The 14,443-nt window shown below is 45.6% G+C and overlaps 1 protein-coding gene across 6 annotated transcripts in view; it reads left to right on the top strand.

The window, feature by feature from the left end:
• Positions 1-14,443, top strand: part of LOC115098873 (erythropoietin-like) — a 245,417-nt gene that overhangs the window by 65,617 nt on the left and 165,357 nt on the right. For 3 of the 6 annotated variants that reach the window (XM_029615923.1, XM_029615925.1, XM_029615921.1), the window contains one exon: positions 108-245. The exons of 1 other annotated variant lie outside the window; for it this stretch is intronic. In XM_029615923.1, the coding sequence (XP_029471783.1) occupies positions 212-245 (34 nt within the window). In that variant the 5' untranslated portion in view covers positions 108-211. Of the gene's footprint in view, positions 1-104; positions 246-14,443 lie in introns of all 6 variants that reach the window. 2 more of the 6 variants (XM_029615924.1, XM_029615922.1) reach the window with 1 other exon arrangement.

The raw sequence follows: 14,443 nt of genomic DNA, 5'->3' as shown, positions 1-14,443 counted from the left end.
ATGCTCAGTTTGTGGGTCAGGGACATCACAACAGGAAGCTGTAGTTTTCTCATCTGGCAGCTTCTCATCGATCCTTCTGTCTCATTCCTTCTCACTTCTCTAAGTAGGTCAGTGGGATCTCTCTCTCTCGTGTGCAAGGCATTTCAAATCAAGTGGTATAAATGGAAGACCGAGGGAGTCAAGATTGGTACCAAAGGGACTATGAAGGGACATGTCTTGCAGCACCCTGGTTATGGAGTTAAACGGTAAGTTCTTTCTCTCTTTCATAAGCCCTTCCTCTTCCTCTGATGGAAGACCAGCTTTCAAGGTTTCTTTGCTGTTCTCACAAAGTCTACACATTTGGCAGGAGTCAAACTGGTATCTTTTGGGGCCCCCAAAGCACCACAGGATGCTGGGTAGACTTTTTATAGTTGCTCTACAATAAATATTGTATTATTGTGTGTTCCGATTGGTGCCTTGGATTAAAATAATTTGTCACTAAGATCTGGAATGTGAGATTCCTCTAAACATAAATATCTTGTCTACCCCACAACTCCCAGCGTATGGAGTCCTAAACCACAGTGTGCTGGGAGTTGAGGGGTATATTTTTGACAGGGCACCATACTGGTAATGTTTAACTGTACCCAACTGATTTTCAAATGCAAGCAAACTGCGCACATTGAATATTAGCTGGGTTGCCTGGTTAAAAGTATGTGTGCACACTTGCCTGTTATTAAAAACAATAGTGTAAAGTATGTGCATTAGTGGTTTGCCTACTACATATGTACATTTTAAAAATTGAATAGTACAATATAATTTCCAATCATGCTTACAAAATGCCTCCCAGGAAGCCTCTTTTTATGCAGACAAAATTCTGCATATTATGAAAATACACACATATATTCTGCCAACTAAAATCCCACTTAGCTGGGTTCACTCTATTCTACTCATGTAAAAGGTGCCTAAGCCTTTGAAAATTTAGCACAGGGGCGGCCATCTCTAGTTCTCATGAGCCACAAACAGGCCTGGTTTTCAGGATATCCATAATGAATACGCATAAGATAGATCTGCATACAATGGAGGAACTGCATGCAAATTTATCTCATGCATATTCATTTAGGATATCTTGAAAATCAGGCCTGTTTGTGGCTCTTGAGGACCGGGGTTTATTTTATTTAATTATTTCAAATGACTTGTTTCTCGCACCCTCCAATGTTCGGGGCAGGGTGCATTAGTACATACATACAGGCTGATTCAGTAAGAATCGCGAGAGAACGGGGACTCCATGTTGAGCGCCCACTCTCCCAATGTGCGCACAGCCTCCTCTTCTGGGCACACAATCCTGTATTTAAATAAGGGGTCATGCTAAAAGGAGGTGCTAGGGATAATTACGCATGCCTAGCGCCTCTTTGGCCCAGGAGAGGTGGCTCTGTCAGTAGATTCAGGAAACCGACAATCAATTTTATGAACGGCAGTTTTCCGAACCCACTGACAGCCATCAGTAAGGAAAACGAACGCCATTGAAATTGAGAGTCCATTCTCCTAACCGGACCTGCCGGCACATTTTATAAAAATATTTTTATTTTTTTAACATTTTTTATTCCTCCGTCTTAATATCCTAGTGGATATTGTCAGAATATGCATGAGAGAGAATTTGCATGCACTGTCTTCATAACAGGCAAATTTTCTCTCATGCATATTCATTGTGCATATCCTGATTGGCTGGGATGTCCCCAGGACAGGGTTGGGAACCACTGGGGTACAGAATACCCTCCTACTTAATACCCTAGTATTTTCTGCTTTTCTGTACACCTTTTCAGGCTGCTCATAAATTAAAGCCTGCCCTTGGGCAGACGTTAATTTCTGAGCGTAAAATGTGCGGATTGGCTGCACATTTTACTTTCAGTATCCCGAGTGACTAACTAAAAGCCTCATCAACATGCATTTGCATGTGATGAGTGCTATTTGTTTCCAGGTGGTTTGGCTGTGCGCTTTTGATGCGCTAAACCCCTTTCAGTATAAGGGGTAATAGATGTCCATCAAACACGCAGCGCTCGGCTGAGCACACCTTACAGAATCGGCCCGATAATGTGAAATAGCTGATAAAAGTTCTGAGCTGGGAGGCAAGTTAATGACTGGTGTACAAATGCATTCTCCTCTGGCATCAAGCCCTAATCATATCTCGTCCTGCCTCAGCCTCCCGCTCCTTTGGTTCATGCCGTCTCATAGTTAATGTCTTCTTCCTTTTGTATGTCCTCCTATCTCAGCTCCTACTCCTTCTGTATGGCTCTGGCTTTATTCAGCGTGAGCATGTACAACCCTTTTCCTGCAGCTTTTCTATTCCTCTTCATTCAGTGACCTGTCTTCCGGGATTATATGACCCTAGCTCTTGCTTTCTACGGTCCCTTTCATCCAGACTAATGATGCCACCTACTATGATGAAAGCAAAAGAATCACTTTCCAGGATTTCTACATATTTACCATTGTTCTAACCCCTAAATCACAACTTCTCTCAGCTTTACTGTACTTATATGCAATTTTTGGAGAGCCCACATTACAAATGGATTCTGGATATGATCTGGTTAAATGCTAGGTTTAGATATAGTTTGTCCTTCCCATAACAATCTTCAAAGCCATTTTTAGCGATAAATACCAATGTAACTGAGTAAACTGTCCAGCTAAACATATGTGCAGACTTTTTAAACAAAATTGCAAGGAGACATTCCTGTTTAGGCTGAGGGAGGAAGATAGCATAGCATGCATACATGTCAAGGCTGATATTCAGCGCCATTTGCCTGGCTAAATTTGAATGTAATCACTCACAATAAGACTGCAATGTCCTGTCACTGTCATGTACTATCTGATTTTTTGAAGAAAATGTTTTGCTTTTTAATACTGTTTCAGAGCACCCACTGTGTTTCACCATGTTTAACCTCAAAGTTTAAAACATTCTTTAGTGAAATTACCAAGAAGAAATGTTTTAAGAGCTAGGTTGAAAGTTCCATATGCACCGTAGAATGGATATAATCATCAACTTCCAACCACCTCCCATGTATATTTTTTGAAAATGTTCTTGATTTGCTAAAGTCATAAAGAAATGTTTTAAATGGCATCCATTCTATGTTTTTTAATCCTGTTACTGTGCAACCTTGTTCCTTTCCTTTCTGCCTCTCCTTTATTTTTCTCTTAGCCCCCGCTACCCCACCCCTGTTTTATGTAATTTCTATCTGCAGTTTGATGTAAGCCGAAAGGATGTTCACAGTCACACTAATACCGGTATAGAAAAGCGACTAAATAAATAGATAAAATGTTTTACTTTCAATTCGCCTTCTTGCCTTTACTAGAGTCTTAAGAGTATAACAGCATCTATCCAGGATTATTAGCAGGACTGATGGAGTTACACTCTTAAGACCCTGTTTATCCTGGTACCTACATTGTCAGCAGCCTACACCCAGAGGAGACTTTCCCCTCTACACCTTGGGCCCTGTAGGTCTGAGAATCTGTGCCCCGGGGCTGTTGGATTGTGCAGAGGTTTAATCCCCCCCACCCCACCCCAAATAATAGCAAAGGGGGCTACACTTATGTGCATATTTGCCAATTATTTTATCTGACTTGCAGAAAATTACCTCCAATGTATGTACTTTATACTAATTTTCAAAAAGAAACTACTTGTAAAGAATGCATGTTAAAAGTGCTCATGTACTTTATAACGTACAGGCTCTGCTCATGTAGGGATTCTGGACATGGTCTGATGGTACATGTTGGCTTTAGATAGGGTTTGGTAACATGATGGCTCTGAAGAGCTCTGCTCATGTAGGGATTCTGGACATGGTCTGGTTATTTGCTGGGATGGTACATGTTGGCTTTAGATAGGGTTTGGTAACATGATGGCTCTAGAGAGCTCTGCTCATGTAGGGATTCTGGACATGGTCTGGTTATTTGCTGGGACGGTACATGTTGGCTTTAGATAAGGTTTGGTAATACGATGGCTCTGGAGAGCTCTGCTCATGTAGGGATTCTGGACATGGTCTGGTTATTTGCTGGGATGGTACATGTTGGCTTTAGATAGGGTTTGGTAACATGATGGCTCTAGAGAGCTCTGCTCATGTAGGGATTCTGGACATGGTCTGGTTATTTGCTGGGATGGTACATGGCTTTTGATAGGATTTGGTAACGCAGTGGCTCTGGAGAGCTCTGCTCATGTAGGGATTCTGGATATGGTCTGGTTATTTGCTGGGGTGGTACATGTTGGCTTTAGATAGAGTTTGGTAACATGATGGAGGGGCAGCCCACCAGTACCGGGCACCTTTAGGGGCAATCGCTGAGAGAAAAAGAGACCAAAAAGACTAAAAAAATTGAAAAAACACTTTGCGCTGAAACTGAGAATGCTGTGAACTCAGGGATGAAGAGACCCGCCCCCCCTGACGTCATCACGCTCAGCGGCGAGCCGGTAAACGGCCACATTCCACCAGGTAGTGGTGCGGAGGGGCAGCCCACCAGTACCGGGCACCTTTAGGGGCAATCGCTGAGAGAAAAAGAGACCAAAAAGACCAAAAAAATTGAAAAAACACTTTGCGCTGAAACTGTGAATGCTGTGAACTCAAGGATGAAGAGACCCGCCCCCCCCTGATGTCATCACGCTCAGCGGCGAGCCGGTAAACGGCCACATTCCACCAGGTGTCGCGTGTCGAAGGGGTGCGCCAAAGGGGCACTCCCCTTTGTGCACCCCTTCGTGCAATCCTTTGTGCTACGCTTATTTTAATTCCCTTAAGTTTTCCTTTTTAATTAACCTTTTTCATAGTGTTTAGTAATTTTTTGTTTATTAAATATGTTCTACAAAGTACGGAGCTGGCGAGCTGACAGTTGCATTGCCAGGAGTGCACTAGGTTCAGGCAAAGGTAGGGGCAGACGAAGTTGCTTCCCATAAACAATGAGGAACGGGGAGTTTCCCGTAGCAGCATGCGTGTGATTATTATACGAGAACTCCGCCCAAGGGAGTAGCTTGGCCCAATTATCTTGTCGTTCGTTCACAAAGGCACGGGGAAACGCCTTCAGGGTTCGATTGGTTCGTTCCGTTTGCCCATTGCTCTGAGGATGGAATGCAGACGAAAGACTAAGTTGCACATTAAAGCGCTTACATAGGGCTTTCCAATAGCGGGCTGAAAACTGTGGTCCTCGATCAGAGACGATATCCTGCAGAAGACCATGAAGTCTAAAGATGTGCTGAGCGAACAGACCAGCTAGGTCAGGGGCAGAAGGAAGTTTTGGCAAGTGAACGAAGTGCTCCATCTTGGAAAATCGGTCCACGGTTACCCAGATGACCAAATTACTTCCTGAGAAGGAAGATCCACGAAGAAGTCAGTGGAGATATGTGTCTAAGGCTCCACCGGGATGGGCAATGGTTTCAACAAGCCCCTGGGCTTCCCGAGGAGCAGTTTTTGAACTGCACAAGTAGGGTATGAGCCCACAAAAGCTTGGACGTCTTGTCTCACTGTTGGCCACCAGTAGAAATGGTTTAACAAATCTAACGTCCCTTTCCAACCAGCATGGCCCCCAGTGAGGGAGTCATGGGCCCAAGCGAGGACTGCTCTCCTGGAGCGACGCGGAATGACGGTCTTCCCTTGGGAGGACACCAAGGTTGCAGCAAGGCTGACTTTTTCAGGGTCCAAGATATACTGAGGTGTAACAGGGGTCTCTTCGACCTCAGAAGAGCGTGAGAGCGTGTCAGCTCGAACATTCTTAGAGCCGGGTCGGTAGCGTAAGGTAAAGTCAAACCGATCAAAAAACAGCGACCATCGGGCTTGTCTTGGATTCAGGCGTTGGGCTTGCTTCAAGAATGCTAGGTTTTTGTGATCGGTGTAAATCGTGACCGGGTGGTTGGCTCCCTCCAACCACTGTCTCCATTCTTCCAGGGCAAGTTTCACGGCTAGCAACTCTTTATCACCTACACAGTAGTTGCTTTCAGCCGGGGAGAATTTCTTTGAGAAATATGAACAGGGCAACAGCTGTCCAGAATCAGAGTACTGGCTCAGTATGGCCCCCACGGCCACATTGGAGGCATCCTCCTCCACCACGAAGGGCCAGCTGGGATCCGGATGACAAAGGCAGGTATCTAGTAAGAAGGCTTCCTTGAAGGCCTCAAAAGCTTGGCAGGCAGAAGGAGGCCAATCCACCACGTTAGCCCCCTTTCGGGTGAGGGCAGTTAACGGAGCCACAATACGGGAGTAGTTGGGGATAAAGTGATGGTAGAAATTAGAAAAGCCGCGGAAGCGTTGCAGTGCTTTAAGACCCCTGGGCCGGGGCCAATTCTTAATAGCCGCCACTTTCTCAGGATCCATTAGAAACCCTGCTGCAGAGACTATGTAGCCTAGGAACGGCAGGGAGGTCTTCTCAAAACTGCACTTTTCCAGTTTCACGTATAGACCATGCTCCCTAAGTATCTGGAGCACCTGGCGGACATGCTGATGATGTGATGGCAGGTCCTGGGAGTAGACTAACACGTCATCGAGGTAAACAATTACACAGGTGTTCAGAAGGTCCCGCAACACCTCATTCATCAGATGCTGGAACACCACCGGGGCATTACATAAGCCGAAAGGCATCACGAGGTACTCGTAATGCACGTCTCGGGTATTAAACGCAGTCTTCCACTCATCTCCGGGACGGATTCTGACCAAATTATAGGCTCCTCGTAAGTCCAACTTTGTGAAAATCTTCGCTCCTTGAAGCCGATCAAGGAGCGCTGGGATTAACGGGAGCGGATAGCGGTCTCGCCTGGTAATCAAATTTTGGCCTCAATAGTCTATATACGGCCTCAGTGAGCCGTCCTTCTTGCTGACAAAAAAGAAGCCCGCCCCTGCAGGCGAGTTGGACGGGCGGATAAACCCTTGGCCAAATTCTCTCCAATGTACTCGGACATGGCCCGGGTCTCAGGTATGGATAAGGGATAAACCCTTTCTCGAGGGGGCATGGTACCAGGTAGCAAGTCAATAGCACAGTCATACGGAATATGCTGTGGAAGGATCTCCGCCTTGGTCTTAGAGAATACATCAGTGAAGTCCTCATAAGGTGCAGGGGGACCCACAGCAGAGTGCATCAACGGAAGTGAGGGGGTCCTAGGCACCTTCATACAATTAGCTAGGCAAAAGGGACTCCATTTAACAATCTGTAGCGTATCCCACTGAATTGTGGGCGAGTGTTTCTGTAACCACGGCAACCCTAGCACCACAGGGTGGACAGCCTTATCCAGTACTAGGAAGGCTATCTCCTCCGAATGGATCGCCCCGGTGCGGACCGTAATGGGTGCCGTGGACAGCTGGACGGGACCAGAAGGAGCGTCCCCTGGATCGAGGTAATTCATAACGGGACCTCCCGTTTATGTGTAGGGATTCGCAGCTGGGAGACTAAGTCGTGCAGGATGAAATTATCTCCGGCTCCAGAGTCCAGGAATGCCATCGTCTCAAAGGAACCTCCGGGGTATTCCAGAGTAACAGGAACAGTGCATTGAGGAGCTGTAGCACAGCCTAGGAGGAGCTCCTCCCGACCTCCTAGGCTTTGGTGTTTTCCGCACGCTCCTGGCAGCGTGCCAAGAAGTGGCCCTTCTGGCCACAATATAAACACAACTTCAACGAACGGCGACGTTGTCTTTCTTCAAGAGAAAGCGGGGCCCGTCCCAGCTGCATGGGTTCGCTGATGGGGACGTCTGGACAAGAGCTCTTAGGAGAGGGCGCAGGTCTCGGCCCACAGCCGGATTATGGCGAGAAGAGCGCTGCTCCTTGGCCTGTTGTTGTAGGCGGTGGTCTATGCGAGCAGCCATCTCGATCAAGGCGTTGAGGTCTTCCGGCAAATCTCGAGCCGCAATCTCATCCTTAATGCGTCTGGAAAGGCCTTCCAGGAAGATGGCCTTAAGACTGCCATCCTGCCAACTTACTTCCTGGGCTAAAGTCCGAAACTCCATTGCATAGTCTGCCAAGGAGCGAGCCCCCTGACGAAGTTGCAGCAGATCAGACGTAGCCGTGGCTACCCGGGCGGGCTCATCAAAGGCCTGGCGAAAGTTCGTGAGGAACAATTGTAAATCTGTTAGTGAAGAATTATTGTTTTCCCAAAGGGAGAAGCCCATATCAAGGCTTTCCCATCGAGCAAGGACAGGATGTATGCCACTTTCACCACATCCGAGGGAAACTGCCGAGGCAACAAGGAGAACCGTACAAAACATTGGTTCAGGAAGCCGCGGCAGGTCCTTAAATCACCCGCGTAGTGGGAGGATGCTGGTAACTAACGAATCTTGGTCCTCAGGTGCTGGTTCTGGGGCAGAAGAGGCCCGGGCATCCAGTCGGGCCGACAACTCCCCTACCGAACCAGTGAGGACCTCAAAGTATTGTTGCTGATACTGCAGCTGCTGGGCCAACCCTGGCAGGTCCAAGGGAACAGGCGCATCCCCCAAGTCCATGGCCTTGCAATCTGTTGTGGGAGTCTCAGTTTAGTGGACCCTTGGGCTGACTTGCTGGAGACTAGGAAGAGATGGAAAATGTCTCTGATGAACAGCGGGCCGGGAGGCAGATGTTCAGGTGGGACGTAGATGCTCTTCACCCTGGAAGCTGGTGCTCCCCTAGGAGGAGCCCGTAGGAGCCCAACCGCTGGGACTTAGGTGGCTTCACCCTTGCAAGCCGAAGCCCCTCCGGGAGGAGCCCATAGAGGCCCGGCCGCTGGGACTTAGGCGGGATGTGGATCAGGACAGGTAACTGGAACCAGACTAGGACAGTAGTGATACTGTAACTGGGTATGGGTTCTGGAACCAGGCAGGAACTGTAGCAGGACTCGGGTACTGGAACCAGGCAGGAACTGTAGCAAGACTCGGGTACTGGAACCAGGCAGGTACTGTAGCAAGCAGGCAGGAACAAAGTAGGTACTGTAGCAGGCAGGCAGGAACCAAGCAGGTACTGTAGCAGGAATGGAGCGACGTAGCCAAGCGGGTCACTCCGGGGCACAACGCAACAGGAAACCAGAATGCTAACCCGTTGCAAGGCAAGGGCTGGATGGCCGCGGCCGGCTTATCAAGGCCGCGGTGTCTGACGTCAGGAATTGGGCGGAGTCTATACTGGTGGGAAACGGGCTACAAAGGCGCCCAAGTGGCGCACGCGCGCGCCTAGGAACAGGGCATCCACTGGAACCTTCCCGGCGGTGCTGCCCCAGCGGGGACGCCGCAAAACAGGCCACAGGCCAGGACTCCGGAGGCGGGAGCAGGTCCGGGAATCAAGAGGTAAAGGCCTGGCCACGGTGCTCGCGGCCAGGACCGCAACACTAAGGGCATTTTGCGATAGGAGGTGGATGTATGGAACTGCAGAGATGCTTACGTGTATAGGGCCTGATGTCATCTTAGCCAGTACAGGCTGCTGAGATGTCTACTCTTGTTTGTGAGTGCTATTTAGAGGTGTATGTTCAAGCTGCTATATAACTTGGTTTTCTGCCCCTACCAAGGCCTGCCATCAACAGGTGCTTAACCTGTACTCACATCTGTGGGGGTGCCTATAAATACTTATTCAGACAAGGCAGTTGCATTTCCTAAGCAATGATACGTTTTCTTTCATGGCAGAGGCTGTAAATTACATGTACAATATGCCAGAAACAGAGACTGAGATTACTGTAATGCCCTTTATATTAAGCTAACAGTGGTAGCATGAAAGGTATGACTGAAATACAAGAATGCTACAACTAGGTACATTACAGAGTACTCTATGCATCGCCACATCATCCTGGTATTTTTAAGCCTTCACTGGCTTCTTATTCATGTTCAATGCTATTTCACCAATGCTACGTTTGTGCACAGTTATAGTCAATTAACATTCTTGGCCTCATGCTATTCTGTGGGGTTCCAATCCTACCCCATCCCTGTGTTCTTCTGAAAGAGGTTGACTAGGCGTTCAATATGCACCATGGCGTTACATAAGAGTGTGCATTCTCTGTGGCAGTTCCAGAGCAGGAGACTTCCTTACTGCTATCGCTACATGTACCAAACCTTTACTAATCATGCATCTGACGTCTAATTTTCATTTGGTCTTAAATCATGAATTTACTATACATTTGTTAATGAAATCAAGATAGGGTTAGCTGTGTTTTGAAAGGAAATATGTGTTCAAAAATGACCTTGCTCTGGGACATGCTATTATATGGTTTCTGCATTGTTTGGCTTGAGAAAGGAAAAGCTCAAGTTGTCAACAGGAAGTAAAAAGAGCTAGACATGTTGGTAGCCAATATGTAGCACAGAGGTAACCTGTATCCATGGCTGTAGCTGCCTCAAAGAAACTGCTGGATTTAACATTTTGCCTGGGCTCAGCAACCAGGAGCAACACAAACTAGACTGAAGGATTCAAGCACCTAAAAAGCTGCTAATGAATCCGATGTGCAGTATCGTTGCTGTGCATGCCCAGCTGGATGTCATCTTGGCAAGACATCTGTGTTATCCCATAGCCTTTGCATGTGTCTTTGTGGATGGGCCTTGGAGAGGAGCAAAGTGGGGAAGAGGGCCTTAACTCAGCAGCAAGACAGGAGATGGAAGGAGGCAGTAAGTTGGCACCCAAGCCAGATTTACCACTGACCTTTGGACCTGCACCAGGGAAGATTACCAGCTGCTACCTGGCACATGCCCTAGAAAAGAGAGCACAGCTATCATGAGAAAAATCATTGTGAGAAGTGGGATTACAATGTGCCAAGAGGCCTGTGAAAATACAGAGTAGGCTGGAAAAGAGGGAAGCGTTGGGAGCGAAAAATACTGGGCAAAAGTCTCTATTGACTTTCAAAGCGCTGTGTGGGTGCACTTGTGCATGCATTCGTCAGCCCGCATCCAGATATGCAGCCATTTTATAACATACGCATGTATATACGAGTGTCTTATAAAATAGCCTGGCCGCATGCACATATGCACCTAATTTTAAGTGGATGACACCTGTTCCTGCAAAGGCATCTTCTACTCCGTAGTGCGGACATTTTACAAGGGTTGCATGCCAATGCCATTGCCTGTTTTTACCAGTTTCTCCCCAGTTTGTCCAGTTACCAGCTAGGTCCTCCAAGCCTCTTGATAGCCTGTACCCAGTTACCCCAGAACCTTTACACTCCTCAGATATGGCTCGTTAGTTTTATTTATTTATTTTCTGAGCTACACGTCATCCATAGCAGAAGAAATTTACTTGGCAGGGGAGCTCGGCATATGTCGGAGCCCATAAGTATTTATGTGCAAATTTCTGGATCGAGTATCGAAACGCCCATGTACTGCCCAAGCTCTTCTGAAACCACATCAGAAGTTCCAAGATGTTTGTGCAGCGACATTAATGCACTTATCTGGATGGCTTTTAAAATCTGCTCGGCATGATTCACGCATCCCCTAATTAATGCATGTGTTGGGCTTTTAAAATTTACCTTTAAGGTAGGGCAACACAGAGAAGACCCCATGAGGAATGGGCACCAAGATACATACACCAATATAGAGATTTAGAACTCCAAGAAGTAAATATGTTACCAAATAAACAAGATTAATGGCCTTGGTGGGATGTCATTTAGAGCTAGCTGACTTTTGGCATGCCAGCACGTAGCTAAGAGTTGGGGGGCCCCTTATCAGTCTGGCTTCTGGGATAGGGTGGGTCATGTGTGCGTTTGGTGTACGTCTGTCAGTGGTGTGGAGTGTAAGCCTGTGTCTATATCTGGATAGGCTTGCATTCTCTGATTGATGCTGCACACAGTATTTCTGGACTATATGTGCCCAGCTAGCAGATTGATACAATTCTGTTCCTTTGTTTTGCTGTATATTATGTGTCCAACTGCTGTTCTGAGTTATTGTTGTTACCTTGTTGTGATAGATTTACTTATCTTTATGTATGTACTGTTGTAATCTGCTACAAATCGTAGGTTAGCAGACTATATTTTTAACAAACAAATAGATAAATAGATCTGTGTCTGGAGGTGGAGTATGTATTGGTGTTGTCCTTATTATTTTTATTTATTTATTTATTTATTTATTGTTTTTGTTATACCGAGTTTCATGACTGGCATCACATCAACCCGGTTTACAATTAACAATGTGTGAAAAGCATAAGGTAACGTGATAACAATATTCCCAATAGAACTGTGAACTTTAAATACAGAGAATCAATTGAAGGGTGAGAAAGTTACAATAAAACAATAAAACAGGGAAAATTAACTTGGAGCTGGAAGAGGGGAGAGATTGAACAATGCAATATTTACATTTCAGCCAATTAGTGTAGTAGTATAGCGGAGTGAATAAATAAGCCTATGTGAATAAATGGGACAGTACATAAATATGAAATGGTAAAATAAGTAACCAAGAGAATAAATATGACACAGTAGTGAATGATAATAATATGATAAAACTCCGCAGGTAATGATGTGCGTAAGTTTATGGTAGTTGGATTCTTATTTAGATCCAGTTATTGCATGCGAGTTTGTGTTGAAGAGTGGAGGTTTTATTCAAGGCTTGGAAATGCTTTTTTGAAAAGCCAAGTTTTTAGTCTTTTTCTAAATGTTAGAGAGCATGGTTCCTGTCTCAAATCCGGTGGGATAGAGTTCCAAAGAGATGGACCTGCTGAAGAGAAGGCTCTGAGACTCAAGGATTTATGTTGGAAGGTTTTGGCATTTGGAATTTGGAGTGACTCTTTGTAGTATTCCCTGATGGGTCTGGCGGAAGTGTATTTTTTAAGTGGTATTTGTAGATCGAGTTGTGTGTGTTGGTTAATGGTCTTGTATATGATGTTGATGGATTTGTACATGATTCTATAGTGGATAGGTAACCAATGGAGGTTTTTGAGGATGGGGGAGATGTGGTCAATTTTCCTGGAATTTGTAAGCACTCTGGCTGCAGAGTTCTGAACCATTTGAAGGGGTTTGGTATAAGAAGCTGGGAGGCCTAGTAGTAATGAGTTGCAATAATCTAGTTTAGAAAAGATTATTGCTTGCAAGATTGTTCTAAAGTCTTGAGCGTGGAAAAGTGGTTTAATTCTTTTCAGAATATGTAATTTGTAGAAGCAATCTTTGGTGGTTTGGTTAATGAATGTTTTGAGGTTGAGACGATTGTCTAAGATAGCTCCTAGATCTCTTACGTGGGTTGTTTGAAGGAGTGTGGGTGGTTTTGGAAGTGAGTTATTGTTTTCTGGTGATATGAGCAGGAATTCCGTTTTCGAAGCATTGAGTACGAGGTTTAGGCTGGTGAGGAGAAGTTTAATTTCTAATAAGCAACTGTCCCAGAATTCCATTGTTTTTAAGATTGTTTCTTTTATGGGAATCACGATCTGTACATCGTCTGCGAACAGGAAGTGTTTCAGGCTTAATTTTGTAAGAAGTTGACATAGTGGTAACAGGTAGACATTAAAGAGCGTGGGTGAAAGTGATGAACCTTGCGGCACTCCTCTGTTAGAAGGGTGGTATTGGGATTCTTTATTGTGGATTTTGACTCTATATCCTCTGTTTTCTAGGAATGTTTTGAACCAGTTTAGTGTAGCACCTGTCAATCCAATGTTTGCCAGTTGTTTTAGAAGAAGGGCATGATTGACGGTGTCGAAGGCCGCCGAGAAGTCTAGGAGGATTAGTAAAAATGTTTGGCCTTTATCAATTCCAGAAATGAGGTAGTCCGTGAGAGAGAGTAGTAGTGTTTCGGTGCTTGCGGCTTTGCGAAAACCATATTGGTTTGGGGACAGAATACTGTGGTCCTCTAGGTAGTTGGATAGTTGGGTGTTTACCAATTTTTCCATGATTTTAGCTATGAATGGGAGGTTGGAAATAGGGCGGAAGTTGTTGGGATCACATGCGTTTAGATTTGGTTTTTTTAGCAGAGGCTTGATTGAGGCAGTTTTTAGGTCATCTGGGTAGATACCGTGTGATAGGGAGCAGTTTATGATTTCTGCCAGGGTTTTTGCTATAGTGTCAGGGATGAGAAGAAGCATTTTAGAAGGGATTTGATCAAATGGGTGTGATGACGGTTTCATTCTCTTTAACACCGAATGTATCTCTGTGATTGTAATGGGTTCGAAGGCGTTTAGCTGTATGTCTTTGTTTTGGGGGAGATATGAGTTGTCTGGAGCAGTAGTGTTTGTAATCAGCTGATTAAGGAGATCAGATATTTTTTTGTTGAAATGAAGAGCCAGTTCATCTGCCTTAGTCTGGGCTAACTCGGGTGGGATATCTGGAATGACAGGTTTAGTGAGGCTGGAAACGAAGGCGAATAAAGCTTTTGAGTCAAAGATGAGATGATGAACCTTCCTGGCAAAATAGTCTCTTTTGGTTTTCAGCGTGCTACTTTTGTATAGATGGAGTGAGCGTTTGTAGTCAGATAGTGAGGCCGGTGAAGGGGCTTTGCGCCATTTTCTTTCTTTCTGCCGAAGTAGTTGTTTGAGCTTTCGCAGTTCATCATTAAACCAGGGTTGTCTTTTGGATGCATTAGACGACCTTATTTTGGTTGTCA

The sequence above is a fragment of the Rhinatrema bivittatum genome, chromosome 9 (assembly GCF_901001135.1).
Source record: "Rhinatrema bivittatum chromosome 9, aRhiBiv1.1, whole genome shotgun sequence".
In the NCBI taxonomy this organism is placed as follows: Eukaryota; Metazoa; Chordata; class Amphibia; order Gymnophiona; family Rhinatrematidae; genus Rhinatrema; species Rhinatrema bivittatum.
The sequence above is the reverse complement of the archived record's forward strand: the minus strand, read 5'-3'. Positions and strand labels throughout refer to the sequence as shown.